At 42.3% G+C, this 27524-nt stretch overlaps 5 protein-coding genes across 17 annotated transcripts in view; 3 read left to right on the top strand and 2 right to left on the bottom strand.

Moving 5' to 3' along the window:
* LOC100114742 (neurocalcin homolog) overlaps positions 1-27524 on the top strand; it is a 156488-nt gene that overhangs the window by 99505 nt on the left and 29459 nt on the right. The window lies entirely within an intron of this gene.
* The window catches only part of LOC100679718 (neuronal calcium sensor 2), a 144906-nt gene that overhangs the window by 100691 nt on the left and 16691 nt on the right, over positions 1-27524 (top strand). For 9 of the 13 annotated variants that reach the window (XM_032600480.1, XM_016985746.3, XM_032600479.1 and 6 more), the window contains 2 exons: positions 1367-1493; positions 4614-7962. In XM_032600480.1, coding sequence (XP_032456371.1) covers positions 1367-1493; positions 4614-5140 — 654 coding nt within the window. In that variant the 3' untranslated portion in view covers positions 5141-7962. Of the gene's footprint in view, positions 1-1366; positions 1494-4613; positions 7963-16002; positions 16147-27524 lie in introns of those variants that run through there. The other 4 variants (XM_008209127.4, XM_003426661.5, XM_008209129.4 and 1 more) reach the window with 1 other exon arrangement.
* On the top strand, positions 7920-10262 carry LOC100123830 (polypeptide N-acetylgalactosaminyltransferase 1). Its single transcript, XM_001607525.6, has 8 exons — positions 7920-8101; positions 8177-8365; positions 8436-8602; positions 8675-8849; positions 8921-9251; positions 9335-9520; positions 9590-9970; positions 10049-10262. The coding sequence occupies exons 1-8, from the start codon at positions 7965-7967 to the stop codon at positions 10181-10183; spliced, it is 1701 nt and encodes a 566-aa protein (XP_001607575.2). The 5' UTR covers positions 7920-7964; the 3' UTR covers positions 10184-10262.
* Positions 20155-22641, bottom strand: LOC100123833 (E3 ubiquitin-protein ligase ARIH1-like). Its single transcript, XM_032600478.1, has one exon. It carries the CDS (start codon positions 21885-21887, stop codon positions 20460-20462), a length of 1428 nt encoding a protein of 475 aa, XP_032456369.1. The 5' UTR covers positions 21888-22641; the 3' UTR covers positions 20155-20459.
* Positions 22582-24875, bottom strand: LOC100123836 (E3 ubiquitin-protein ligase ARIH1-like). Its single transcript, XM_032600477.1, has one exon. It carries the CDS (start codon positions 24318-24320, stop codon positions 22830-22832), a length of 1491 nt encoding a protein of 496 aa, XP_032456368.1. The 5' UTR covers positions 24321-24875; the 3' UTR covers positions 22582-22829.

Below are 27524 nucleotides of genomic sequence, written 5' to 3'. Positions count from 1 at the left end.
CAAACTGTTTTCGTTTCGTATAGAATATTTGTAAGATGTACACGAATATATTAGCAATCATTGCTCCTAACGTGTGTACATTTTTAAGGCAATGTTATCGTTCTCTCAGTGCAGTTTCAATTTTCCGGTGTCCCTTTTTTAAATAGGACTAGATTTTGAACAGCGCGTGTTGCGCGCCTTAACCTCGAAGATGGAACCTAGAGTTCCTGACATAGACGCATACGCACTACATGAGCCAATCATATAACGTCCATCTTGGCTTCAAAATATAAAATTTCATTTTTCACATCCAATATCGTATTTACTTGTCATGCATCCTGCTCTAAAAATACGTCAAAGGATTAATACGCATAAAGGTCGTTTGCCTCGCCTTCGCGTTCATTCATCCAAAAAATCTCAACTCAACGCAATTCAACAAAGTCACCATAACGTTTCACTCTTAAAATAAAAAAGAATCCCTTATTTCCTCCCAAAGCCGTAACTACCCGTGAAATTCTCGCGGACGTTGTTTTATCGCGCGATCGTATAGGGAGCCGCGGATACTTTTTACGACTCGGAAGGCTTATGAGAACGATCGCAGCGATTTGAAGCAAAAAAAAAAGAAAGAAACGTCGGTGCGTCGGAGTGAAAACTCGGACAAACAGAGAGAGATTGAAAAAAAAAATGAAATCGCGAAAGTTCGCGAGTAGCATTTGTTATGCAGTCGCGACGAGAGTCAAGAATTTGCTTGAGATGCCAAACAGAGCCAGTGAGCTGTACGCGAGTATGTTTGCTCGCGCGAATGCATACGTGCGGAGATACAGCTTTGGAGAAAAAGCACACTAGTCGAGATGGAAAAGCTTAAACTGGGCTGAGATGTGTGATAATCCTGTGAGGTGTTGAATATAAGTATGTTGATAAAAAGGATTTTTGGTATCAACACTAGCGCACGATCAATTAGTACTTGTTTATAATATTTTTGTTCCTAATCATAATTTCACAAATTTCATTTAAAATCATTTTGAAAAATGTAAAAAGAATCCTTCCGCTAAAATCTGACAATTATCATCTCTGCCGTCGCCAAATAAAATCTCATTACCTGTCCCGTATAACGTCCGACTGTCGACGTTATAAACACGCCCCCCAAATCTCGACACCGCACCGACGAGACGGCAGTTTTCTCGGCTTATAAACGCGTCGTCGGCAGTCAAAATCCCTTTTACAGGCGGCCGACGCTCGGATACACAATACGTACGTATATGCGGCGCGTCGTCTCGTCGCCGTCGCACTGCAGGCTTTACGATATCACACTCTAATACTTGTCGGTTCGGAAGCTCAGCGTTGATAGATAAAAAAGTGCATTGGTTGCTTTTGTTGCTTGTTGCAGTTATACCGAGGCAAAAATGGGCTGCTTCGGGAGCAAGGACAAGCTGAGCAAGGAAGACATGGACTTCCTCAAGTCCCACACGAGATACGACGAGGCCACCATCAAAGAGTGGTACAAAGGATTCAAAGTGAGTACATTATTTTCGTTGCGTGTACACTTATACTGTCTCGATTACGCTCGAGTTTTATCGCGTGTAAGATGGATTGTATGGTGTAGGTGCTTCAATTTTAGCTTTTATTAATGGGTTTTCTAAGTTTGAAAGAGCGATGAAATAATTACTAAGTACTGACGCTTTTTGCCTCTGCCATGTAGGATTAAATAATATTCAAAAGCAATCCGAACTTTCGAGTGAAATAATAAATTGCGCCCGACGGAGTCTTTATATTACTGAACTTTAGCAGATAAATGAGATTTATTTTGCCTATATAAATATTAACTCGAGTTTTATTTTTAAATGGACAATGTGTATATTATGACTTCGATTTTACGAGCTATCAATTGATTGCCTACAACTTGTATCGGCATTCGATGTAAAACGAACTTTATAGGTTTTCCGCTTGGATAAGGTATAGCCAAATTTTTATCTGTAAGATCGATCTGACAAGACAACCTCGGTAGGCCAAGCAACGCGGCAAAATAACGCCATAATTTGACATAAATACTACCTGCAAACCAACTGTGCGATTTTGTGAACGGCAGTTAGTAGATGAATGCTGCACACTTTCCAACTCGTGAATCGTAATTTTTAATTAGTGTTTTATTGTTTTGCATATAAAATGGAAACTATGCGAGCAATCTTAATGCGGTTAAAAGATGAATTGTAGATAATAAAATCACGAAGAGAATGAGAGGTCGAACGATCCGATCGGATGATTAGAACCGGAGAAAATCCGGAAAAACTATATATGCGCGCTACCCCTCAGCCGCCGCTCGGGCTGCCGCTGCCCTCTCTACTCCAGCGTTTCCGCGCGTTGAAAAAAATGGCTAAAAAAAATTACAGTCGCGATTATGCAAAAATTATTCGTTTGACAGAGTTAAGGTTTTGCACACACAAAATACATATAAATAGCTAACTGTGTGCCAAGTTTCAGTTAACATTGAAAAATGGCGGAGTTGCGAATTTTTTTAAAAAACGTCAAATTTTCCGGTTTTCCGGATTTTTTCTGGTTCTAATCATCGGATCGGATCGTTCGACCTTTCATTCTCTTCGTAATTTTATTATCTAAAATTCATCTCTTAATCGCATAGTTTCCATTTTATATGCAAAAAAAAAGCGAATTATTCATCCATATTGTTAATAACTAATTAAAAATTAGGATTAACGAGTTGGAAAGTGTGCAGAATTCATCTACTAACTGCCCTTCACGAAATCGCACAGTTGGTTTTCAGGTAGTATTTATGTCATGAGGAATTGCTTGGCCTACGGGCTTTATAGGGCTATCCCTTGAACCACATAATTTCCGAAATAATATAATATCACTTGCCCGATAAAGATAGTGCGATGCTCGAACGACGTTTTCAATTCAATTTAATAAAGTTATTTGCTGCGTGTACTTGCAAAGTTTAGCACAGTTTTATTCATAATTATATACACAACCTCAATCCCCAGAACAAAGACTAACTTTCTTTAAAAAAAAAGTAGACCCAAGCCTACCTCTACACTATAAAGTTTCACATACACCCACGTGCTTAATTATACTCCCTAAAATAAAGTGAAAAATAAAATAGCTCGCGATTACTCAATGCGCTAGCACAACCTACAATTCTCAGGAGTAATAAACAAATCCCGATAACCGCGAAAAAACAGAGCAAAACGCGCTCTTACATATCTGACCCTTTTTACGCTCAACAAAAGGCGATACACACACGCGCGCGCGCCTAATAAAAAAAAGAGCCTCTCGCGACAATACCTGTGTTGCGCATATAGTTGAAAAAAAAGTTCGCGCAAAAAACAACGACAACACACACGTTGCGTTATAATACTCGGCGCACTGTATACAGGTATAGCATATAAATATATGCGCTACGGAGTGTGTGTCTACGTGTGTGTGTGTTATTGTACCGAGCGAAAACTGGGCCGCGAGCAAGAGCGGCCCGCCCCATTCAAGTGCTTTTAGCCTCGTCCTCTGTCTTTATCTGCCAGGGACTCGGCGCTTTCCGCTTCCCTTGTTCTTCGCTAACTCTCGCGGATGCTTCTTCCTCGCCACTCCCCCCCGCCCCCTCTCAGCCGAGTTATTATTCCTGGGGATTCTTTTTTTGGCACATGTGTGTTTTTGTCGTATGTGGCTACGAAGTCTCTCTCTGTACCTTGCTTGGGGGTGGGGTAAGGAAAATTTTAGCGGAGCTTTGTTTTCAGTATATAGTTAGGTTATAAAGCGATTAAAAAACATTTTTATTCTTAACAAACTAGCGACTCGATTCTGCAGTACATACACAAAGCTTCATATCTTGCGGGCATAATATTCATTTTTAAAATTCCACAGACTATGCTGTTTTTGTTTTTCCCGCCGCGCACAATCGACTCGCTTTTTTTTCCCTCTCTCGTGAAATGCCAGAGTGGCTGATATTCATTTTCGAAAAATTTTCACTCGAGAATACGTTTTCAGCAAATGCGCGAACAAATCCACGGGGTTTATATACGCTGTGTCTCGAGCTGCTCCCGCATTACGTGCAGTGTATATGACATTGTACGAGCTTTGGGACAATGCGAGAGAGAGATACACGCGCGGTTTTTCGCGTGATTTGTATGGGCTGCTTTTATCCGCGCGACGGCTTGTTTTTCACGATATTCAGCGCAATTTTTCCGATAAACTTGTATTTTGCTACTTTCAATGGAAATGTGCAGTATACGACTCTCGATCGCGCTTTTCGCGAATACTTTTTCCATTCGCAGATGTGCTGGATTCGAGTTTCGAAAATGTTGGCCGACTTCTAGGGATTGATTCTAATAGCTCAGTCTGAGCCCAGCTAATGACGGAATTTATATCAGCTTTAATTGTGTCAGTCGCGCCACTATTCGGAGACTGGATATATCTAGGGCTAATGCGGTACCGCCTACGTCTAGAATCCCCGGCACCGATTTACAGCCGAGTAGGTACACGCCTACCCTATGGTTTTATAACCAGGGTCAGGTCAGTTCTTCGGTTTACGGTACCGAGGGCAGTTCCTTAATCTGTACCACCACCACTTCCACCCTTGTTCCACTCCAGTGTGGGGGATGCACTTGTAAATGCTCGGCACTTTGCAGAACCGAAAACTGTCCTCAGCTATCAGTCAGAGTCGTACATCCATTCGAGCATCATCATCACCAGAATGGAAGAGTTTCATCAGCTCATGTTGTTGATCGGCTCGCCCGACGATCCAGACACCGATATTCTCAAAAACCTGCCCATCGAGATCGCCGAGATGATTCTCTCCATGCTGGACGGCCAATCTCTCCTGAATTGCGCCCTCGTCTCCAGCAAGTGGCTGTCCATACTGAAACGCTCGCCGGCGATTCGAGAGAAGATTCGCAAACACATTCGTCGAAAAATTCGCATCCAGGAGAACCTCAGCTCAACTCTGACCGAGTCGCTCGCCAACCCGCCCAGCCCTGCACCACGTCCAGTCGTCAACCTCTTCGGGACAGTGACTTCTATGAACAACGCCAGCGTCTCCGGCAACAGCAGCAGCCGTGATTACTACAACACACCTGAAGCGGTGGCTTATCGACGACGCAATAACTCCAGCGCTATGAAGGCTGCTTTTGCGAATACTAAGTGCTTGCGATTGTGATTTGTTTGTGATTCTTGATATTTTTCATCTGTGTTTTGTTAATTTTACTCTTTACGTCATTTAATCACATTTATTGTTACTGTTAACAGATGATATTTTAATAGATACTCATTTTCTACTTACAAACTGTGTTTTTTCCTTTATTTTTATTTTATGATTGATTTTCAGTCGCCACTATCCCATTTTATCCCAGTCAAATCGACTCGATACATACAAGCACACGAGAAAACTTTTTATAAAAGTCGTATTTTTGCAAAAGAAATCTAAATTTCCTGCTCCAGGGAAATTCATACGGACTCATACGTATAAGAAAGAGTCTTTTCGTGTTCTACAGTATACACATCAATATCCGCGTGCAATTCCGCAGTGTAAGCAAACGAAACTTTTCCATCTCGAAAATAAAACCGTTCGACCCGGCAAAAATAAATTTCGAATTATATCGCTCTCCGACTTCTCCCTCGCCCCGGCGGCAGACACATCATTAAATTAAAAACAGATTTAATCTCACCGTGTATTTTTAATCCAATCGATAACTCCGCGCGCGGCATCGAAATCAGTGCGGCGAATTCCAAAGAAAAGTATAAATCGCTTACTTTATCGGGACGTCCGAGCTCCGCTCGAGCGCGGCCCTAATCGAGCAACAAAAAAACACAAAGGCTCTATTCTCTTCTTTCCTCTCTACATCCACAGTCTTCCTTTATTTTCTTCTCATCCGGGGCCCCGGTTCACTCTCGGCGAAAATTTCTTCCCCCCGAGCTCTGATAAAATTAAAAGTTCTCTGGGCAGGGATAAGATTGTCGAGGCTGTGGTCCTTCGGCGACGGCAACTTTGAAATTAAATCCCCGCGGCTGTCCCTCTCTTTCTCACGAGCGCGCGTGACTCGGAACGTCGACTTTTCCTTGCGGTTATTACGCGGACGCACGTGCGGTTGTTGTTGTGGCGGAAGCAACGGGTGAGGAATTTTAGAATTTTGTTGACCGGAGCTTTCACGCCGAGATTGTGATAAAATTCGAGCGGAGAGATATTATTTTTTTAATTTTGTTGTCGTCGCGATTAATTATGCGAAAAAATAAGAGCTTTGAAAGAATATCCCGTAAAACAAAAAGTATATAACTTCAGCGCATTCGTATGCAGACTGCGCCGGCGTCGTTTAAAGCACTGGCAGTAAAATTACGCGGCTAATGCACTGCTAAAGTGAGAAACTCTGCTTTGTCCTCCATCGCGAGATAGAGAGATATTCCAGGTCGACCAGACGGTTTAATCCAGTGAAAAGGTGCAAAGTGTTCCGTATTGGTACCCGCACAGCCTCGCGTTCTCGTAAAAGCTCCTGGTTCTTGTTTGATATTATTCTGCACATACGCGGTCTTTATGAAAGTGCAGCAAAGTTCGCGCGCGGCAATGTACTTTCTAGCTTTGCAAAACTAAAAGGCAAATTTCAAGTCGGAATTTCACGAAATCATAAAGTTTTCAAGTAAAGTTTACTGCGAAAAGAAAATTTTGACGATCCATTACGAAGGTTGCAAAATCATCGCTGCTGCCCTTGCGCAATATCGCCAGAGCCCAAGTCCCGTTTAATCGTGCGTCGTTGAGCGCAAGACGCCCTTGGTGCTCTCATTAATTGTTTACGAAGGTGCGCAAGGCGTAGCTATATATATACGCTTCTATATTTGCGCTTGGACGCGCAATAAAATTTACGTCGCTGCGCAGCTGTGAAACTCGAGCGAAACGTTCGCTTCCGCTTAAAGCTTCTATTCGTACGATTATGACAACTCTCGGATTTTTCTTTGTAATTTTAAGTCTCTGCCGTAAAAAATTTTCCATTTTCAGCACGCTATGTCTACACCGCGACGAAGTGTCAATTAAAAATCTAATTAAACGGAGAGTATAAGGGACGTGTCTATACTGTCTGGGGAATATGTAGGTCATTGACTTTATTTTGCAGGTTTAAGAGCGCTTCGAGTCTTCTTCTCGCGGTACTCGATAGCCAATCATGAATCGATCGAACCTTTCTCAGCGACGTGATGCGCCAGGGAATTTCGAATAGAATGTCGAGATGAGCATTGCTGAGAACTTGGAAGGCTGCTGTCAGCTGTGAAACGAACGTTTTCTTCGCATTGAAATTTGTATAAATTTAGTACCGCGATGTAAAAATTTAGTTGAAATTGTGAGGAAATTCAAATTGACAATTTACTACATTTTTTTATTCTTCCATTAAGGTAATTTTATTTCATGCAGTTCGCATTCGTTCTCGAGCCAAAAAATACTCGGTCGTAATGCTATTCGGGAAGTGCGCGTTATTTCGTGATTCCGCGAGCAAATAGCGTTTTTGTTACTTTGTTCGGTACGGTTATGTGTTCTTCTATCCAGCCGAATTGCCACATCAATTTTTGCATACGTTAAGTGAAAAAAAATTACATGATTGCCTCTGTCAAGTATAACAGAAAAAAATGGAATTTTCCGTTGACGTTAACTATAAATTAGATTAATTTTTTGACATCATACGCGAGCAATCAAAGGCGACAACTTCTTATTTTAGAAAAGTTATTAGTCAAGTGACCTCGTTCAGTAATTAAAAACTTGCTATCGCCCACAACTACATAATCAAAATAAACTAATCGTCACTAAACAATGCCATGCCCGTATACATACAGCTATAAGTTATGCTTCGATGTATGCGTAAGAGGTGTTTGTATTCCACTACAAGTCATAGATAACACGATACACGTTTCACCTGTTCAAATATCTTCTGGTAGTCTGTTCCTGAAATCGTGTTTCAGTTACCAACGGTTCGTCATGAAGTAGATCACGTTTTCTAAAAATAAAAATGAGACTCTCGCGGCGAAGGTTTATATATATTTTTGCTATTATAATTTTGATTATAATCGCTGTCAAACTTCTTTATCAAAAAAAATATGGCGGCGCAACGAGTACCACTGCAACAAATTTTTTGCTTAATCAGAGGTAACGCAGTGCAGTTTTATCTAAATTCTCGATATCAGTGATTTTTGTAAACAACCTGTTCTCATTTAATTCGAGGTTCGAAACGTGGATAGAAACGTACTTGAGCAACGAATCTGCCAATTTGGGTGATTTCGGCGAAGCTGCTTACCTATCTGACAGCGAAAAACAGAACGGCTCACTGGTTTACTCGAAAAGAGCAGTGAACGTAGTTTTGTCGAACAAGATACCGCTGCAAAGAAGAATCCGCGACATGCGCGACCCTCTGTAAGTGTATACATTGTCAATTTCAACAGTATAGGTAACCTTGAAAATGTCATTTCAAAAACCATTTTAGATGCAAAAGCGTGACTTATGACACTAAGTTGCCAACTACAAGTGTAGTGATAATATTTCACAACGAAGCCTGGAGCGTACTACTCCGCACGGTGTACAGCGTCTTGCAGGAGTCGCCGCCCAAGTTTTTGAAAGAAATCATCCTCGTGGACGACAACAGCAACGAAGGTAGATAATCTCTAGCGTCGTGTATTTAAAAAGGAAAACAGCGCAAACTTAACACTTTCTCGCTTCTAACAGAAGAGCTCGAGGATATACTGGCGTATTACATCGAAACGCGTTTACCGAAAAAAGTCAAATTACTGCGTCTGCCTAAGCGACAAGGCCTCATACGAGCTCGTCTGGCAGGTGCGCAGCAGGCGACTGGCGACGTTCTGGTGTTCCTCGATGCCCACTGCGAAGTGACCAAAGGATGGTAAACGTAAACATCGTATAAGCTGCTAGGTATAGACGTATACGCGATTAAAAATATACGCGGAATTTCAGGCTGTCGCCGTTGCTTCACAGAATAAAGGCGAGACCGAACGCCGTGTTGATCCCCGTGATAGACGTCATAGACGCCAAGACGTTGGAGTATAAGCTGGCGGCGAGGGGCTCGCATATGCCCATCGGAGGATTCAAGTGGACCGGAGATTTTACCTGGATAAATATGGAGGATTCGCCTAAGCGGACGACGGCTTCGCCGATTGACCCCATTAACACGCCTACTATGGCGGGAGGACTTTTCGCCATAGACAGGAAGTACTTTTGGGTTATAGGAAGCTACGACGAGCTTATGGACGGCTGGGGTGGGGAGAATCTGGAGATGTCGTTTAGAGTGAGCGATTTATTTTGGATAGTAAACGAAGTTTTTATTTTAAACTAATTTGCAATGATTTAATAAACAAATAAATATTCAAGATATGGCAGTGCGGAGGAAGCATCGAGATCGTGCCTTGTTCCAGGGTGGGTCATATTTTCAGGGACTTCTTCCCCTACGAGTTTCCAAGCAGTAGGGACACTTATCTAATCAACACCGCGCGGGCGGCGCACGTTTGGATGGACGATTACAAGAGACTGTTTTTCCTGCACCACAAGAACATGGAGGTGACGAATATATAAAGAAGCTTGATTTTTATCGATCGTACGTTTCATTTTAACTCAATTTCTTAACAGGGCAATACCAAAGAAATCGGCGACTTAACGGCTCGCAAGAAGTTGCGCGAAAGACTGCAGTGTGCAAGTTTCAAGTGGTACCTCCAGAACGTGTATCCGGAAAAGTTTATTCCAGACGAGAACGTGCTAGCTTACGGCCGAGCTCGTTCGCCTCGTCGAAATTTGTGCCTCGACAGTATCACGAGCAACGATGAACATCCGTTTTTCTTAGCGGTGAATATTTGTCAGGATGATCTCACGCCTGAACAGTATTTTTCTGTAGACGAATTCGGTCAGTTGAGAAAGGAAAACGTGTGCGCCACTATTGTTAAGGACAGTTTTATGGTGCAGATGGTCTCCTGCAATAAGCACGTCGAGCCGAAGAAGTGGAGATTAACGAAGGTATTTTATACTCGATAAAAAAAAAACTTCTGTGTTCTATACGTAGAAAAATTTTGTAACTCTGCAATTTTTGTACAGTACGGACAAATCATGCACGTTCAAAGCGGCCTCTGCCTCGACGCCAGTGGGCTGAAGAGCAGCCAAAAAATCCTAGCTAGAACTTGTTCCAAAAACACGCCGGATCAACAGTGGAAATTCGATCACTACGTCTGAAACAATACCATAACGCCTAGATAACCTCTTAACTAATTTTTAATAAAAAGAATTTAACTATTTTTCTACAACAATCAAACTCTCGATTAACATTACATCATCGATAGATCCCTCCTCTAAAATTCGTTTATATCAAAGTTCACGAGCAGAGCTTCTCTGTCGAAAATTCGCAGCAGCACACAACGAAATCAACTGGCGCATAAGGGAGCAAACTAGTTTCACCTCTCTCTCTCTCTCTCTCTCTCTCTCGTGCGACGTAAATTTAATGCCTTTCCCGGGACGTTCGCGTAAATTGCGTCTCAGCTCCTGTCGGCGTCGGCGCGACGACGACGACGCCCGAAAAGCCCGTAATGAGATCTCTGCGGCTTCGCTCGGGATCTCTGACGTTGCCGTGTCGATCTGGACTTTATTACTCGGGCTACACGTGTGCTGTGTTGCAGCGGCTCTTTTCAACGCCGGCGAGTGTCCGTATGGGTATGTCCTGCGGAATAGCGTATCTGGTGCTTTGAAAAAATTTCAATTTTGAACTATTTCAAAATTAATTTTTTTATCTCGATAATTCAGTTGGTATAATACAGTAAACGGCAAAACTCGTAATAGACGTTCAGGAGTCAGTCTTTAAAACGAGCACTATATACCGGCCCACGAGTGGAGGACGATGAAAATTTAAACATCACGTAGGTGTAGTCGCGCGAAGCGACTAGCTTTACAGCCGCAATAAATTGTGAAGGTTTCAAAATTATGCCGCTGCGCTTCAACGGGATGTACCCCAAGTAAAGTGGCGATATATAATAACGTTATATGATTTACGCAAGAATAAACGACGCGGCATCGCATTATAATATATATTCAGGCAGCGCTTGTCTGAAGAATAAGAACAAATGAACCAACTCCGCGAATACAACCCCTTCTTATCAGAAATAATCAGAAAAGCGTATCTCACCCCTTAACTCACATAACGAAGCTGATCCGCGAAAACACGAGGAGTAAGCAGTTATTCACCCGGCAAAATCTCCGCGCATAATGTGCCTGCATTAATGCCGCCTATATATTCAGCGGAGCAGCGTATTAACGAAAAGAGAGTCGCGTTAAAATCCCCCATATACGAAACAGGGGAATCCTCTTCGTGGGTAAAGTCTTGCGGTTCATCGAGTTTGAAATTGCGCGCGGAATTTCAAACGCAGTGCGGAATTATATTTGTTGGCACCGAACTCCTACTAGCCTGGATTTATACGTTTGAAAGGGGCGTAATGGCTGTTGTTTCCGCTCGCGCGTACAAGTCTGCATTGTTTAATCCGCGCGTTAGCGTGTAATTAAAAAGGCAGCGCTTATATATTTCGACTGTATAACTTTTTAAGCATATAGTTATATGCAGGAGCTTAATTGCGTTCGCTTGTGGGTTACTGCGTAATTATTGCCTTGCGTAAACAAAGTCGCTTTATGCGCCTCGTAATTTTAATTAAAGGATGTTCGCGAAATTACTCAAATTTATCTCGTATAAAAGTATTATAAAAAAAATTAATCAATCAAAAACGTCGATCTTTCTTACGCTCGACAGCCAGCCGAAAGCTCTACTTCTACCCTCGGCCTCTTCGAATAATTCTTCCGCAATAAGAGCACCAGGAAAATCCATTTCTCCCCCGACGTTCGATGATCGTCGCATCTCTCTCTCTCTTTCTCGCTCGCGATTTTTCATTCGCTCGCGAGAGCTAATAATATACGATCTCCTAGACTTTCTCACGGGAATCGATAGCTGCAGCTGCATCTCTTCTATTCCCGAGGGATATAGATTCGCTCTCCTCTACAGAGCCGCTGGTTATTGCAGTCGCGCGCGAATTTTATTGTTAGCTTGCTAGTTGATGATTAAATTTCCGCGTATGGTTTTTAAATTTTATTTTTGCTCGCGACGTGTTTTTCAATAGTTAAACAATAACGGAAAGAAGTTCCTGAAAATTCTCTCACTACAGGCGACGCTCTCCAACAAATCTAAAGTAACTCCAAACTTTTCCCGGCGCCCGCGAAAATCCCTCGTATATAACGTAAAAAAGCGCCGCCGCAGCGGCAGCAGTATCCTCATGGAGTGAAAACGAGGCATCTCCTCGAACTTTGACAGTTTTACGGCAAATTGGACGACGCGTATATCTCGAACGCGGTATATCGAGGTCACACATGTCGGAATCATGCACATCTAGACGCTCGGAATATGGAATCTCGAGAAGAAATAAGTGAGCTTCAGATTTACCGTAAACTTTGGCCCTTTTCACTCTCGCACTGCGGAGTACAATAGTGTGGCGCCTAGGGCACTTTGAAATATTGCCAAGCACAAAGTCGCTTGCTTAGCCAATTCTCGAATGAGTTTCCTCTCTGCAGACGCTAAACACGCGACTTTTCTTTTTTTCGGGGGGCGCGACCGTACAAAGGGAATCATCCTCTGCAAGCTCGGTTTCCTCCTGCGCCTCAAGGGCGATATCTCCGAGTGAAAGGGGGACCGTTTCTTTTTTTTACACTTCGACGCTCTTTTTCGGTTCGGTTTTTCAGAGCCGAGCCCTCATTGGATACCGAGTTTGCTTTAATTGCTTTCGGCTTTGTTAGGAGAGTAGCCTCCATGTATTTTGAGAGAAGTAAGGCGTCTGTGCTCTTTTTTTCCCAAGGAGCTAACGAAGTGCTTTTCAGTACAGGGCTTACGATAATGTGTGTACTCGCAAGGAGGACCTAGATACGAAAGCTGCAATTACTTTTTTCCTGCGCGCGGCAAAATCGATTTTTCGAAAAAGCGACGAGAGGTAGAAAATTCCGTACTACTAATCCGTATCTCTGAAAATAAACGGCCACTCGCCTGACCGTAAAAAACGATCAAGCTTGATTTAAAAAGAAAGAACGTGACGAAATTCCCGCAAAAAAAAATTTAAATTACAACGTCAAAAAAAACGCAATCCAAGCTGATTCTATCCAAATCCCCGTACACGACGCAGCAGCTGACGCACTACAATTCCCCGGAAGCTCCGCGGCGAAAAAAGGGGCGAAAGAACAAAAAAAAGCCAATCTGCAAAATTACCTTCTACCCACCTCGGAACATCGCGATAAAATTTGCAACCAGTTGCGTGATGCGAAGGGCGAGGAAAAAAGACGATATAAAGCTTAATCGATCGGCGTTGCGCGCTGTGTCAGCTACAGCTTTATTTTTCCTTCGCACCCCTGGCGTGGATTTTGACGCGGTTTTATACCCTCGCGATTACCTTTATCCGAACGATGGGGCTTGATAAGAGTACAAGCTGCGAGAGCGAAGCTCTCGGACTTATCTTTTTGATTCGAGAATAACGGCCCCGGACACGCGCTCTCGAGATAAAGGACTTTCTTAACGGCTAGGATACGTGTTGAGATGCCGTTAGGCGTGTGTGCAGCGGTGGTGGAAAAATTGCGCTTTTTATAATGGATGTTAAGCCAAGGTAATTATTTCGCGAGCTTTCACCGATCGCGAGATCGATCGAATTTCAAATTGTAATGAGCTTTGAATTATTATTATTAATTTATGCGCGTGCTCGGCTAAAAATACTCTCATTTACATGGCAAGTCGAGCTTTCAAGCTGCACCGATCCATTTTGATACAATAATCTCGCGCAGAGTACATACATCACCTATATGAAATTTCGAGATACCGCATATAGCGACACAAATTATTCCATGAGGTATAGTGCAAATGCTCACGCGGCTGAGCAAGTTGAACGCCAAGGGGCATTTTCGGTCCGCCGCAGCTATGCGTGCCTCTCGAGGCATATCTATATGTATTCATGTATGTGTGTACATTCATGCGCGGGTATTGTCGCTCGTTCGAGCGCGTTCACCCTCTATGTGTTTGAGTGCTGCTTCGACGTGTGTGGCTTCTGTCCCTCTCTCTATAGCTCTTGTGTCTATATGTATATCTAGGGATGGAATGTTCGAGATATTTCTATTGGTCAGGACGGTATGTGTCGTGCGTGTTTGAATAATAGAAAGTCTACTGGGAATTAGAGCTGGTATTGTTGTCAAAAGGATGTTGCTCGTGCGAATGGGATCGGTATCTGTGTATTCCGAAGCGATATTGATAATCGGCTTGGTATAGAATAAACAGAAGCTTAGAATAAAATCCAAAAAGCCCAAACAATATCAACCTTTCTAGATTAGAAACCACGCGATGGAAAATTCATAGCGAATAAACTCGAGCGGTTCTTTAAATAAAAAGCGAAACAAAAGAAGGAGGTGGGGGATCGAGAGATACGAGCGCGCATGCAATGCGATCGTAAGCCTTTCCCGCGCTCTCGTGCCCTGTACAGCTGCAAAACTCGCGCTCGCGATTTTTCCTTTCTCAAGGATCGCGCGTTGCGTTCGTTAGAGGCATAATTTTTCTCGCATTCTATTTTTACGCACTCGCCTTCACCCGATTTCATTGTTTCACCTTCGTTTTTCGATCAGTCGCTGTTTCATCGCTGTTAAATGAAGTTTGAACGGATGAAATTTAATTCTGTTGCATTGATAGCCCTCTTTTACGAGCTCGTATAAAGTCGACGTTATCATTCGAGTATCGGGTCATTAATAATCCTATTGATAATCGATCAGCGCTTATAAACCCGGTCGTAAAGCAATTACTTAATGCACGAATTTCCATTATAGTCGTATACTTAAAACTCGCTCATCGTTCTATACTACATAATTTCCTTCTGAAAATCGATAAAACGCCGATACGCATCTCTGCGAATGAAACGTTCTCGCATCTGCACAAAAATCCCTTTTAGATCATAGCTATCGAAATTCGCTTACTCAAAGGCACATCGCTGATTCCCCCGATATACACACTCTCAACATTTCGCCTTTCATGCGCCAGAGCCTTTGAAGCCCAGTTTTTACGTCTTCCTTTTATTCCCGCGCGAACGAAAAAAAGAGAGGGAGAGGGACGCGTAATATTGGCCATCGATCGTTTGGGGTGGAGGAGCGAACCCGATCGTTCTCGGCCCTTATCAATGGGCTTTCGAACGCGAGCCTTGCCTAGAATCGAGTGTCCCGGTCTATGGGGTGTGCTTGGTTGAAGAGTCTTTTTATTCTTCTTGCTCGCGAGGATGCGATTTCGCTGTTTTCGTATGCAAACGCGCAAAGACGGTTCTGCGAGATCAGCTACTGTATGAATACGTTGCCGGAGTGAATGCAGCGTTTTTCTAGTTTTAAGAAGATAAGTATTTTTTTCGAAAGACTCTCGGAGATTTGAGTGCCGGAGATGCGAGTATTAGCGAAATCCTGCAGAAGTTCAATAATATTCAGGACGCAAGTTTCTCTTCGAAGTTTTGCACTTTCACTTTTTACCAAATTTTTACTTTCACTTTTTACATAATTTTCCACTCAGAAGTTAGACACTAAAAAAATGCTCCTATCACTCCAACGACACAGTCGTATACGCGTCCAGCCGAAATTAGCACACCTCCGTTTCACTCGGCCAAAGTTGGAAGGGCGCGTTTCAATCCAGCGAAACTTTTAATAACTATAATGACAAGTTCGTAATTGGCCCTCGGGGTCGCAGTGCCATCGTCCCTAATTTATTCCCTCAATTTTCCAGCCTAACAAAATCGTCAGCCTCCCGAAACGAGTCTTCTCTGGCTCACACACCGTACAATCCAAACTACGTCTAATTTAAAGTATGAGTAAGCTAACATAATCGCGAAACTTCAGAGGCTAATTGAATTTCGCGGGAACATGCGACGCTATGACGTCCAATTAGGGGGTGGATGTAGGACTGAGACTGTCCTCTACATATGCATACATATACTAACCGGAAACTCATTGTCGTGTTGCAGCAAGACTGTCCGAACGGCAGACTGACGCCAGCCAAGTTCGTCGAAATGTACAAAATGTTCTTTCCGTCGGGGAACGCCGAGGAGTTCTGCGACCACGTGTTCCGCACATTCGACATGGATAAAAATGGCTACATCGACTTTAAGGTAAGATTTGCTTTTTATTGTGTGCGGGCGCTACGATTTACGAGAACATGCATCGCGTTAAAATTTTTTTTTTTAGAAATTTATGTCATGAATTCAGACCGACGGATAAGGAAAAATGGACGCATAACATGCGCGCATAGTATCGATTTTTCGACGCCCGTAAAATCTGTGCTGAGGGTTTTTATTTGAAAATTGCGTTCGTTAAGAAATGCCGTGTAAGTATTTTCCCTCGGGCGATCGATGAGGAATAAAGCAAACAAGAGCACGGTTTTTTTAGCGAAAAAGGTCTTGCACGCTAGAATAATTATACCCGCCAAGTGATTATTTATCTCTCGATTGAAACTCTTTGCCCAGAAGTTGCAAGAGCTCGATCGCAAAAAAAGTAAGCCCAAATTAGAGCCTTATATTTCAGCACGAATCTCCGAGTATAACTTACGAGCTTCATTCGTCTTTTTATTTGCGAAGGTAATCCGAATAACAAAGCCGGCGTAGATCCGAGCCAAGCGCGCCGAGAACCAAAGGCTTTTATTGCGTCGATTAGTTACGCGTGACCGACTGTAAAATCGTGTACATCGCGATAATTTCCGCACGGTCTTTTATCGTACTTCAATAGCCGCATGCTTCGGAGCTTTTTTCTCTTTTTCTTTGCATACTCTTTTTTTTCTATTTACACGAGCTCTCCCACCAAGCAACAGCTCACCTTACTTCAAAACTCCCCAAAAACCGACCCTGCACATCCTGCAAACTAAAGCCAGAGGCGAATCGCCACTTCTAAAAAAAAAGTTTAACTAGAGAAGCTCAGCCACGCCCAAGCTTGCACGCGTCCTATTCGTAATTCAGCGCTTAGCGCTCGCGGTCATTAATGGAGCTGCCGGCGGGCTACTGCTGCTGCAAGTCGACGAGGCGAATTGGGTCAAAAGCTGACCCCCCTCCTGAGCTTGCATGCATGCATGCGCCGTCGTCGTCGTCGTCGTCGCTGTGTGCGGATGCTTTTTACTTTCTCTCTTGCTCTGTGCATGAGGAGAGGACCTTTGCGCGATCGCTCTTGGGATTAATTACGCGGAGCGTACCGGACGATTGCTATGGAGTTGGGCTGTGCGTAGAACGGATTGAATTCGAACGAGTTTTTGTTTTTGACACTATCGCGGCGATCTTGATCGAGGTTTTGATATTAAGAATTCTTTTTATTTCCAAAGACTGCTTATTTACTCTTTGCAAAAAGCAGAGAATGTCGGCAAGTCACGAAATACGAAGAAAATTTTCCTTCCATTCTCAGGTGTATAGCGTAACAATGATAACAAACTATAATCCCTTTGATTGGTCGTCAAGCGTAAGTTCACTGCACAGAGGCGCACGTCGATGATACGAGCCGTATAACCGCTACGTTGTATATACAGCGCGGATAATGCCTGCTTACTCGCGGCGCACACATGTATCGTGTGCATAATCGCAGCGAAACTAGCGTCATTGATAATAGACCTCAAGACTCTTATCCGGTGAATCGTTTCGAAACGATCGTATATAACGTATAGCCTCGATACTATACCACGAGTCTTGCATTTTTATGCGCCTCGTCGACGGTGATGAATTAAATTAAATCACTGCTATTACGCTTTTTGCTTCATCGCTATTTTCCGGTTTGCGATGAAAATTTTCGAAATACTTCGAGAACGAAGTGGATAAAAATAGCCTTGTTACGTAAAAGCTGTGCAATGTATAAAGTTTCTTCGGTCTCGCAATTTTTTTTGCAACGACGTTTACGAATATAGAAGCGTGTGTATTATTGAAAAATGATTTAGTGTAACAAATCGAATCATATAAACAGCTCTAGAGCGTATACGCTTACAGGTGTGTGTATCGATCGTGTATAGACGCGGTGAAGGGATTTACTAGACACTTCGCACGCGATTTCTCGGTATCGAAGACGGTAAACATCAGGCTTTGGATGACAGTTGAATTCCTCGAAAAGCATCATCGTATATTGCCTATACCGCGCGTCTGACTATTCGCAGCCAAGAAAACGGTCTTAACGGATTACAACTGATTTTTCAAGCTCAAAGTGATCAATCACGATTTTCTCTCCCAAAAGCGGCTAATTAAATTTTACAATTACGGACACTAGTTCGAACGTCCAATTTTCCGCCTAATTCCATTTAGCCTAACGTCGCATAACTCGTCGTTCAGAAGCCCGTGTCTTCGTTAAATTCGCTTCTTCTTCTTCTCGTATATAGCTCATCCTCCATCTCGTCGGATTAGCGTCGCTCGAGACAATGTATACACCGAATACTCCAAGAGCTGTCTCCTGAATACGAGGAATTGAAAAGTCGCGCCGTGAGCGGATATAGCTAAGGCGATATTGTTATTCAGGCTGGCGATAAACGCAAATTGCCTCTCATTTTTGCTATGGCGAGAAGGAAGCTCTTGAGGTGCCTGATCTATTTTTAAATACCTGTGCATTCGTGATAAAGTCTCCCGCGGAATCGCTTCTGATAAAAGTGAAGCATCCTTGGAACGAAAGGTAATTTGTTGCCTTTGAAACAGCACACATTCAAAAATTTAATTCGAATGTAGCTTTCACAAGATAAATCATAAATAACACGATAGTTTCTGCAAAGTGAGAAAGCCACAGTCGGAATAAGTATCGTATTAAAATCGCATTTTTCACCGGTGAATACGCGTCTGCGGCATTGTCGTGTATTCCACGCGGACGATGAGACTCGGCGCAGTCTCCAGGAAATTCGCTGCTGGCTCGACGCCAGAAACGCAACATGACAGATAACCAGCATCAAATAACGCGTGTAATGCTTTGTGCTAGATAAGGGAAGGCGAAGCCGCCGCTATACTACTGCACAATGCGACGCCACAATTATCCTCTGCGCCCGATTTAAAACTCCCTGATAAGGCCGCGCAGTTGAAAGGGACAATGCGCCTACGGGGCTATAGTTGAATATGGGATAGAACTTTCCTTTTGTGCGCATATGCTAATGTATAGAAGTTACCTTTAATGTAGGAAAATAATTGAAGACGATACAATTAGAGAAAAGCTAAGCTCTACAGTAGCTCAACGTTAACTTTCTTATAAAGAACCTCTATACACTCGAGTATAAAACTTATATCCGAGTTCGACCACCTATATATGTATACATAACGCGAAACTGAAGACGCGTCGGTTATACAGCTCGACAACGACGCTCCGACAACAAACTTAAAATCGCGCTTGGTATATCTGTGTAGGCGAGCTCACAGAGGACGAATTGAAATTATCCAAGTTGGACGGCATAAATCGCCCCTGAGCCTGTGAGCTGAGACCTACTCTGTAATACAGTTTCTCTCTCTCTCTCTCTCCAAATGCTGCTCTCTGCCGCTGCTGCTGCTATTGAGATACGTGCTGTTCGCGTTGCAAACTTGCTTCGAAAGTAATTTTCATTTCGTTCTAACGAAAACATGATAACAGCATCAATTTTAAAATATCAAATTGAAAATTTATATAAGCTTAAGATGAATATAAGGATTTTTTATTGGTTACACTTAGTATTTCAAAAATTAAACAAAAATACTTTAGCATTATATCCATGGATTTTATTGATATTGACTTTTCAGAATAAATAAATATATAGGATAGGGTTAATTAAAAAAAAAATAAAAAAAAAACAAGAGGCATCAGTTTGTATTTGAGGAATTTATTATTTATTAATAGTATATTGTGCAACTAGGGGGGGAAATTGGCTTTTTCTAGCGAGGGTGATGTTTGGAGCACGAGTGGGAATCAAGGGCGCCGTAGGCGCCCGGGACGGACACGAGTGTTCAAAACATCACCCGAGTCTGAAAAAGACACTCCCCCCTTGTTGCACACCGTACTTTTTATGATAGTGCACGAATAGGCCACTTATCATGCATATGAAAGGAATGGCAAATTCGAGGACTTTTCAAAGTAAAACAATAGAATATTGAAAATTTCGAAAATTTTGAAAATTTTGAAAATTTTGAAATACTTATATAGACACACACATCCATCGAATATAGGCTGCAGAGTGAGGAAAAAACTACTCCCTTGGGGGGAAAAGTTTTTTCCCGTTGCTAGTTTTTTTCGCGCTGCTAAGAAAAACTCGATTTTCCATTCATTTTACATGTATGGAAAGTGGCCTTTTTCGTGCACGTATCTGGAAAAATAATTTTATTTTAAAATGTGCATCAAAATTGGCGGAAAAACTTGCACATAACAAGATTATTAAAAACTTTTGAATACTTTGGTACTCTAAATTTGCTCACACGTAAAATGTTTTAAACCTATAAATTATTCATCAATTTGTAGTCTATATAAAAGTCCACCAGTTATTGAGATAACCCTCTTGCACGTGTTCAAAAAGCACTTTTTTTCGAGTTTCGCAGTATTTGTATTTGTCTTGAAGCTTTGTTTCAACATCATTCACATGTTTGTCGGTAATATCTCTTTCAATATACTCCGAAAGAGCTTCTGTTGCTTTCTCCAAATCCTTCTGATTATCGTTAAAAATCGCCGACTGATTATTTTTCTTCAGAAAAAAAGCAAAGATATAGGTGTACATCAGTGTTCGTCTGCACGAGCATAAAACATCTACAGCCTTCTTCAAAACCTGAACCTCCATCCAAGACTTATTGTGTTTTTGCATCTGATCCATCTTTATTTCTATGCTTCTGTACAGTTTCTTTTCAAAATCGAGCAAATGTATTTGATTCGCATATCTGTTAATATAGAACTCATATCTTTCCTGATTTGTCTTTAAGTTTATAGGCGTTGTCAATTCTGAATGTGAGTTGCAAGGGTCATGTTCATCTATAAGTTGAAGGCAGATCCAACAGAAACTACTTTTGCAGTTTCGGCAAGTCATTAAATTACATCCACCATTTTTCTCGATTGGTATATAACATTTTGGACAATCTTTTGTGTTAGCCATCATCCACTTTAACGAGATCACGTCCTTGCTGCACTTTTTTTTCCACCTGCGTAATAGATCGCACGTTACCGGGCCATGCCAATCTTCACCGCAAAAAAAGCAGAAGGTATTATTGCACTTGCAGGTGACCGGCTTGGACTCCACGTACTGAACTTTGATAGCGTGGTTGCAGTCCGCAGTTCGACACCATTTGAGTAGCCGGTTACATTCAACGAAACTGTTGGTGATGAGATGCTGATACTTTAATTTAACTTTGGGATCTTCCACTAGACGCATGACAGTGGCATCTTCTACCAGAATGTCACAATCATAAGCAGCACAAGCTATATTTCCACTCTCTCCCTCGTTTTGGATTTTAGTTTCAAAATATGCACGCCAACAGGCTGTACAAAATCTGTGACCACATTCTAATCCGCTCATCGCGTCTGTCGGTACAGTCATGAAACAAACTCCGCATTCTTCTGTTTCGTTTTTCGAATGTGAGGAAGAATTACTCTCCTCGGTCTTTTTTCTATATGGATTTACAACACGAGCCTCTGCAAACAATTTTTCCCGATCTTCATCGTAAAATCTTATCAATAAAGTGTCTCTGTCCCACTTGAGGTAACTCAGCAAAATCCGAGCTGTCGTGTCTGTAAATTCCAGTACCGAGTTCACTTCGCGTATTTCATTTTCCATGTATTGAACAATTTCCTCAGTTGAAACAACTTCGTACGGATACTCATCAGCTCTGAGTTGGTCACTTTCCTCTTCACTGGAGGCAACGCTCCCGTAAAATGCTTCTTCTTCAGAATCAGTTTTTGACATATTTTTAGCAGGCTTCTGTTGTGCTGGACGTACAAAGCGCACAAAAGCGAGAATAGTTTCTCGATGTTCGCGCACACAAAGTTGCGATCAGTGCTTTTTGCACTTCATTCAATTGATAAACACAGCGATAATTAATAGTCGTACTGCGGTGGAAGAAAAATCGACCGGGTTACTAAGGTATACGAATCGTCTGTGCTGCTGACGACGTGTTAACTTAGAGACTAAAGTCACTGACGATGTAGCTTAACTTGGTATAGTAGGAAAATAGCGAGCTGTTTCTCCCTCCCTTGATATTTCGCGCTATACGGATTGTCATGAACCTTAACATCTTTGAATCTGATGGCTCTTAAAGCTATGTAAACGATTCAAGCAATAAACCGTTAATTGGTTTTTATATAGAACGTATTTGCTCCGGGCGGTGATTTTCGAAATTCAAAGTTTCAGTTGACGGTTTTTTTTAACACACTACAGCATCAAGTGCGTACTATAAAGTGGTTAATTTTTATGAATTTTTTTCAAAATTTTTACCGTTTAGTTTGAAGATAAGATCTAAAAGTATTCATTTTCAAATACGAACACCATAAAAATATCGGAAGAATCGCACAAGATTAAAAAAAAACATTTGTATAAAACAAAGGACATGAATAATACAGGAATAGGGTTTATTTTAAGTTCAGAAAGAAAAAAAACAAAGTTATGTGAAAATATTTATTACGTCATACACACGTATAAAAGTTGAGATATTAAAAAAAAATAAAAGTCATTGTTATATTTTCTATATAAAATAATATCTTATGTATTAAAAGTGCAGATATGCCATTCTATATTCGCTCGCACATAAAAATGTCTAAAAGAGATTTTACATATAAATTATCTAAAAGAGTTAGTCAATTAGCTTACAAAGAAATTCTAGGATGTTTGACGTTAACTTCGAGCTATAATCTAGTCTATAAATTCCCACAATTCTTTTTCAAAACCTTCTTTCACGAAATCTGAAAGTACTTTTCTTCGGCTTTCGCAATATTGGTACTTGTCCAGAACCTTTAGCTTAATATCTCTCACATCTTCGCCAGTAATATCTCTTTCAAGGAACCCCGAAAGAGTTTCTGTTGCTCTCTCCAAATCGCTATGGTTATCGTTAAAAATCTGAGACTGATTATTTTTCTTTAGATAAAAAGCAAATACATAGGTATATATCAGTGTCTGTCTGCATGAGCATAAAACATCTGTAGCTGTCGTTAAAAACTGAACATCCATCCAAGACATATTGTTTTCCGGCGTCTCCTCCTTCTTTTTTTTTAATTTTTCATACAGTTTCTTTTCGAACTTGAGCGACTGCATATGGTTCGTGTATCTTTCACAGTAGAACAGATACCTCTGAAGATCTGCCTTGGATATCTCTCGAGACTTTTTTCCGTTTACCTCGTCGTATTCGTTGCAATACCCGCCATAGCCATGCAATTTCCAAGATTTAAGACAGGCCCAACAGAATTCCATTTTGCAGTTCTGGTTCGAGCAAACGATGCGATTGCAGCCACCATTTTTTTCGATCTTTGTTTTACAGTTTATGCACTCTTTTGTGTTAGCCGCGAACCAGTTAGATGTCTCCGAGTCGTCGTTGCATTTTTTTATCCACTTGCGCAGGAGATCGCAAGTTATCGGGTCGTGCCAGTCTTCGCCACAACTAAAGCAGAAGGTATTATTGCACTTGCAGGTGACCGGTTTGGACTCCACGTACTGAACTTTGATAGCGTGGTTGCAGTCCGCAGTTCGACACCATTTGAGTAGCCGGTTACATACGACGAAACTGTTGGTGATGAGATGCTGATACTTTAATTTAACTTTGGGATCTTCCACTAGGCGCATAATAGTGGCATCGTCTACTAAAATTTCACAGTCATGAGCAGCGCAAGGTATCTTTTGACCTTGTCCCTCTCCCATGATTTTAGTTTGAAAATATTCACGCCAACAGTTAGTGCAAAATCTGTGACCACATTCCAATCCGCTCATCTCATCTGTCGGTAAAGTCATAAAACAAACTCCGCATTCTTCTTCTTCATCTGAATTACTCTTCGTCGTCAAATTTTGGAGAGAACAAGTTATATTAATTACAGGTTGTTTTTTAAAGGGACTCACAACACGCGCTTCTGCAAACAATTTTTCCTGATCTTCGTCGTAAAATTTTTCTACTAATGTCTCTGTGTCCCACTTAAAGTGATTTAGCAAGATTCGAGTCGTCGTGGCTGGAAGTCGTACCACTGTGTTTACCTTTTTTATGGTATCTACCATGTGTTCAACGATTTCTTCGGTTGAAAGAACTTCATACGGATACTCGGCAGCTTCGGGTTTTTCAATTACGTTTCCATAGAATTCATATCCGAAATCTAGCTGTTCGTTAAATTCGTCGTAACAAATTTCGCCATCAGAATCCATTTTCTTCTATATCTTTAAAAACGAAGAACACGAAAGTATACCCGCTTTCCCGACGCTCGTGCACACGGAGAAATAAAATCAAACACTGTTCTAGAGACCTGAGCGCTTGTCTCCCTCGTTGTTTATAAACAAAGTTTCCTCGGATTGTTGTGCCTCTGGAAACTGACTGTCGGCGACTGCGGAGCTGATGCCTGCGTAGGTAGAGTTTAACACTGGCACAAGAACCCCAGCTGCTTGTCGAAGGTACTATGTTTGAAATTTTAGTCGTTGATACTTGTATCGCGACGAAAAGCCATCAACTTGGCGTCTAAGGTATAAGTATCGTCGGCGCTACTTATAACGTGTCGACATAGAGACTCTTGCGTCGAAAGCAGATAATATTCGTTAGCATTTGAATATTTGAAAATTTATCAAAAGAAATTAATGTAAACTTAGCAACTTGAAATTTTACTAGTAACGAAGCTTCCTCTAGTAAAAAGCAAAAACCTACATTTCCCCACAGTACCATTCCAATCCAGCGAAACTCAGCAAAAACTCGTCCCCTCCGAAGAAAGAAAAAAGCAGCCGGCCGCGCACGTGCAAGCCCCAAAAAGTGACCCACATTACGCCGCTCCGATACTATACACAGAGCCCAGAGCTGTTCTTTTCTCTCCCTTCCATGTTCCTCTCCCTCTGTTGTGTGGATCTCGCGGCCGTAAAAGCCATACACGCCGATGGACACTACTGCCTATGCCTGTGGCTTTTGCGGATAAGCGACAACGCGCCGGCTCATAAAAAGCTCCGCTATCTTTCAAAGCTTTTTATTATCTCGCGCTGAAGCACGTGCTTCTCTCCTGCAGCCTTGTCGTGTCTGTGTTTTCGCGGCTGAAGGTATCGACGAGGGTGTGCTGAAGATTCTTACAGGAATTTCATTCGAGCAGTATGTAGTAGTAGTAGGTGATTTCTTTTTTTTTCTGGCCGCGAGATGGAGCGTATAATTTTTTATTTTACGGCTCGAAGCTAGTCATACTGGGTTAGGGTTATTACTGCCGTAGCTTGCTGTTTTAGGGTTTGTCGAAAAATCGGCTCTAGGCTCTATTTTTCACGAGTTTAATTGAAAAACGTAAATTCTGGGCGATGGCGATGAAGTTAATTAAATCGAATATAACAAATTCTCAAAGAGCTTCCATCGTTAATTGGTCAATTTAAAGAGCTTTTGTAAAAAAAATTAGCCTCACAAATAGCAGCGAGATCCAGTGCTCGCAAACGACTAATTAAAAAAGTATATGCAGGCAGATTTTACACGCTCATATTCCAATGAGTTAAACACTTTTTTACACCAGTCTTTAGAGCAGCCAGCGAGCCGTGCGCCTTTTGCGTATCTTTTTAATTACCGCGCGTAGGCATACCTGCAAATTAGGAGCGGCTCGCAAGTCTTTTAACCAAGCCGTTAATGGACTGTAATGACGAAAAAAAAGTTTCAGGCGGTCGCAACGGTGTGGTCATTGTCGGATGATACAGGAAATTTAATTTTATGCTCTCTTTTTATATTCAATTAAATAATTGCATCGCCAGCTCGATTATAGATACATTTTCCTTATCTCGGAACAAAACCCCTTCAGCTTCATCAACGAGCAATAATCATCCCCCAACAAACTTTCTAATTAAAACACGCTCCCCGGCATCTCAATAAATCAGCGAAAACTTGCGCGCCTCCTCCACGCACAGTTCTCGGCAACTTCCTCGAAAGTCAAAATCAAGCAACAGCAGTGGTATAGCAACGGAATTCGAGCTCTGAATTATTATCTCAGCCGCTCTCTCTCTCTCTCTCTCTCTCTCTCTCTCTCTCTCAACTAATATAATAACGCTGGAAGTTTTCGCGCGCGCGGACGAGTGTGCGAACCTTGCCGATGTTGCACAGCAGCCATAGCATATCAAATGTACGTGCCTCCTGCAGCGTAACTAATTCGGTATCCGGGATTCCAGGCTCCGTATAACCCTGACATCAAAACGGCATAGTAGCCCTGGCGGAACGGATAACTCGGTTTAGCCGCCTCGTAAGGTCTACTCTGCTCGTTAACGAGTGTAAACTGTATACCGCGTGTACATGTTAGAGTCTGATGCTCTGCTCTCGATCTATCTCTGCTCCTCTCGATTTTACGCGCAGGTCTGTGCAGGTGCGCGCGTATAGGGCTCGTTGTTATTAGCTCAAAGGGATACACGGCGATGCGTTGAATTTTGATGGATTGAACTCGAGGTAATTGTGCCGCGGGCTTTTGATCTTGCGTTGGTTTATGGCTGGCTTTGATTGCTCCGATGCGTCGATCCTTTAATGTAATAAAAGCTTCTGCGAAATGAAGGTCTCTTCTCCAGCTTCTCAGGGTGTGTATTACCATGACCGGAGGAACGGCTCTTAATGGGAGTTGTTCAGAAATTTATGCGCGCGAGCGGGGACTCGATGGTTTTCGTCGCATTACGCCATAGCTCCTGTTTTTTTCTCATTTTTTGTAGTACAAAACAGGGATATCAGTGTGATAGCTGACGCTTTAATCGTCGCTTAGGATCCTTGTCTCTATCAAGTAACGATTGATCAAACCGATTCATTACTCAGAACCATCAGCTCAAACTCCATTCGGACACTACTCGACTATCTCCTCTAATCACAGGTATTTAATTACCACATCCCAACATCCCATTTCCCAAAGACATCCACTCCATCTACCGAAACTACCAGTCATTAAAGAACCTCATCCCATTTCAAATCGTCCTCTCACCCGGACAAACATCACGTACTTATACGACTCCTCGAATTCCGGACTAAGGAGCGAACTCGACTTCTGATTGCGTCTAGCTGATGCAATTTATGCACTGGAATTTCGCCGACTATATAGCGCGGGAGAGGACGATAAATCAGGCTTGGTATTTCGATGCGCGCAGCTGCTGCTGCTGGCCGTTCTTCCTTCCGCTGTTACCCCCTCCCCCCTCTAGTTTGGGCTCGTGTTTGGCATTCCTACGCAAGGCTAGCTCTGTTTTGCTTGCTGGACGTTCGGAGATTTTTTTCTTTCGTCGAGGGGTGGAAGTGGTTTTTGCGGAGGTATGGCTCTGTTCGGCGGGTATTGATTGGAGCTTTTTTTCCGGGGATGAGTCGAGAAGCTTGCGGTGCGCGGTTGATTTGGTACTGGTCTTTCTTCGCATCGTACACAACTCCAACGTTCATAGTTTGAC

The sequence above is a fragment of the Nasonia vitripennis genome, chromosome 5 (assembly GCF_009193385.2).
Source record: "Nasonia vitripennis strain AsymCx chromosome 5, Nvit_psr_1.1, whole genome shotgun sequence".
NCBI lineage: Eukaryota > Metazoa > Arthropoda > Insecta > Hymenoptera > Pteromalidae > Nasonia > Nasonia vitripennis.
The sequence above is the reverse complement of the archived record's forward strand: the minus strand, read 5'-3'. Positions and strand labels throughout refer to the sequence as shown.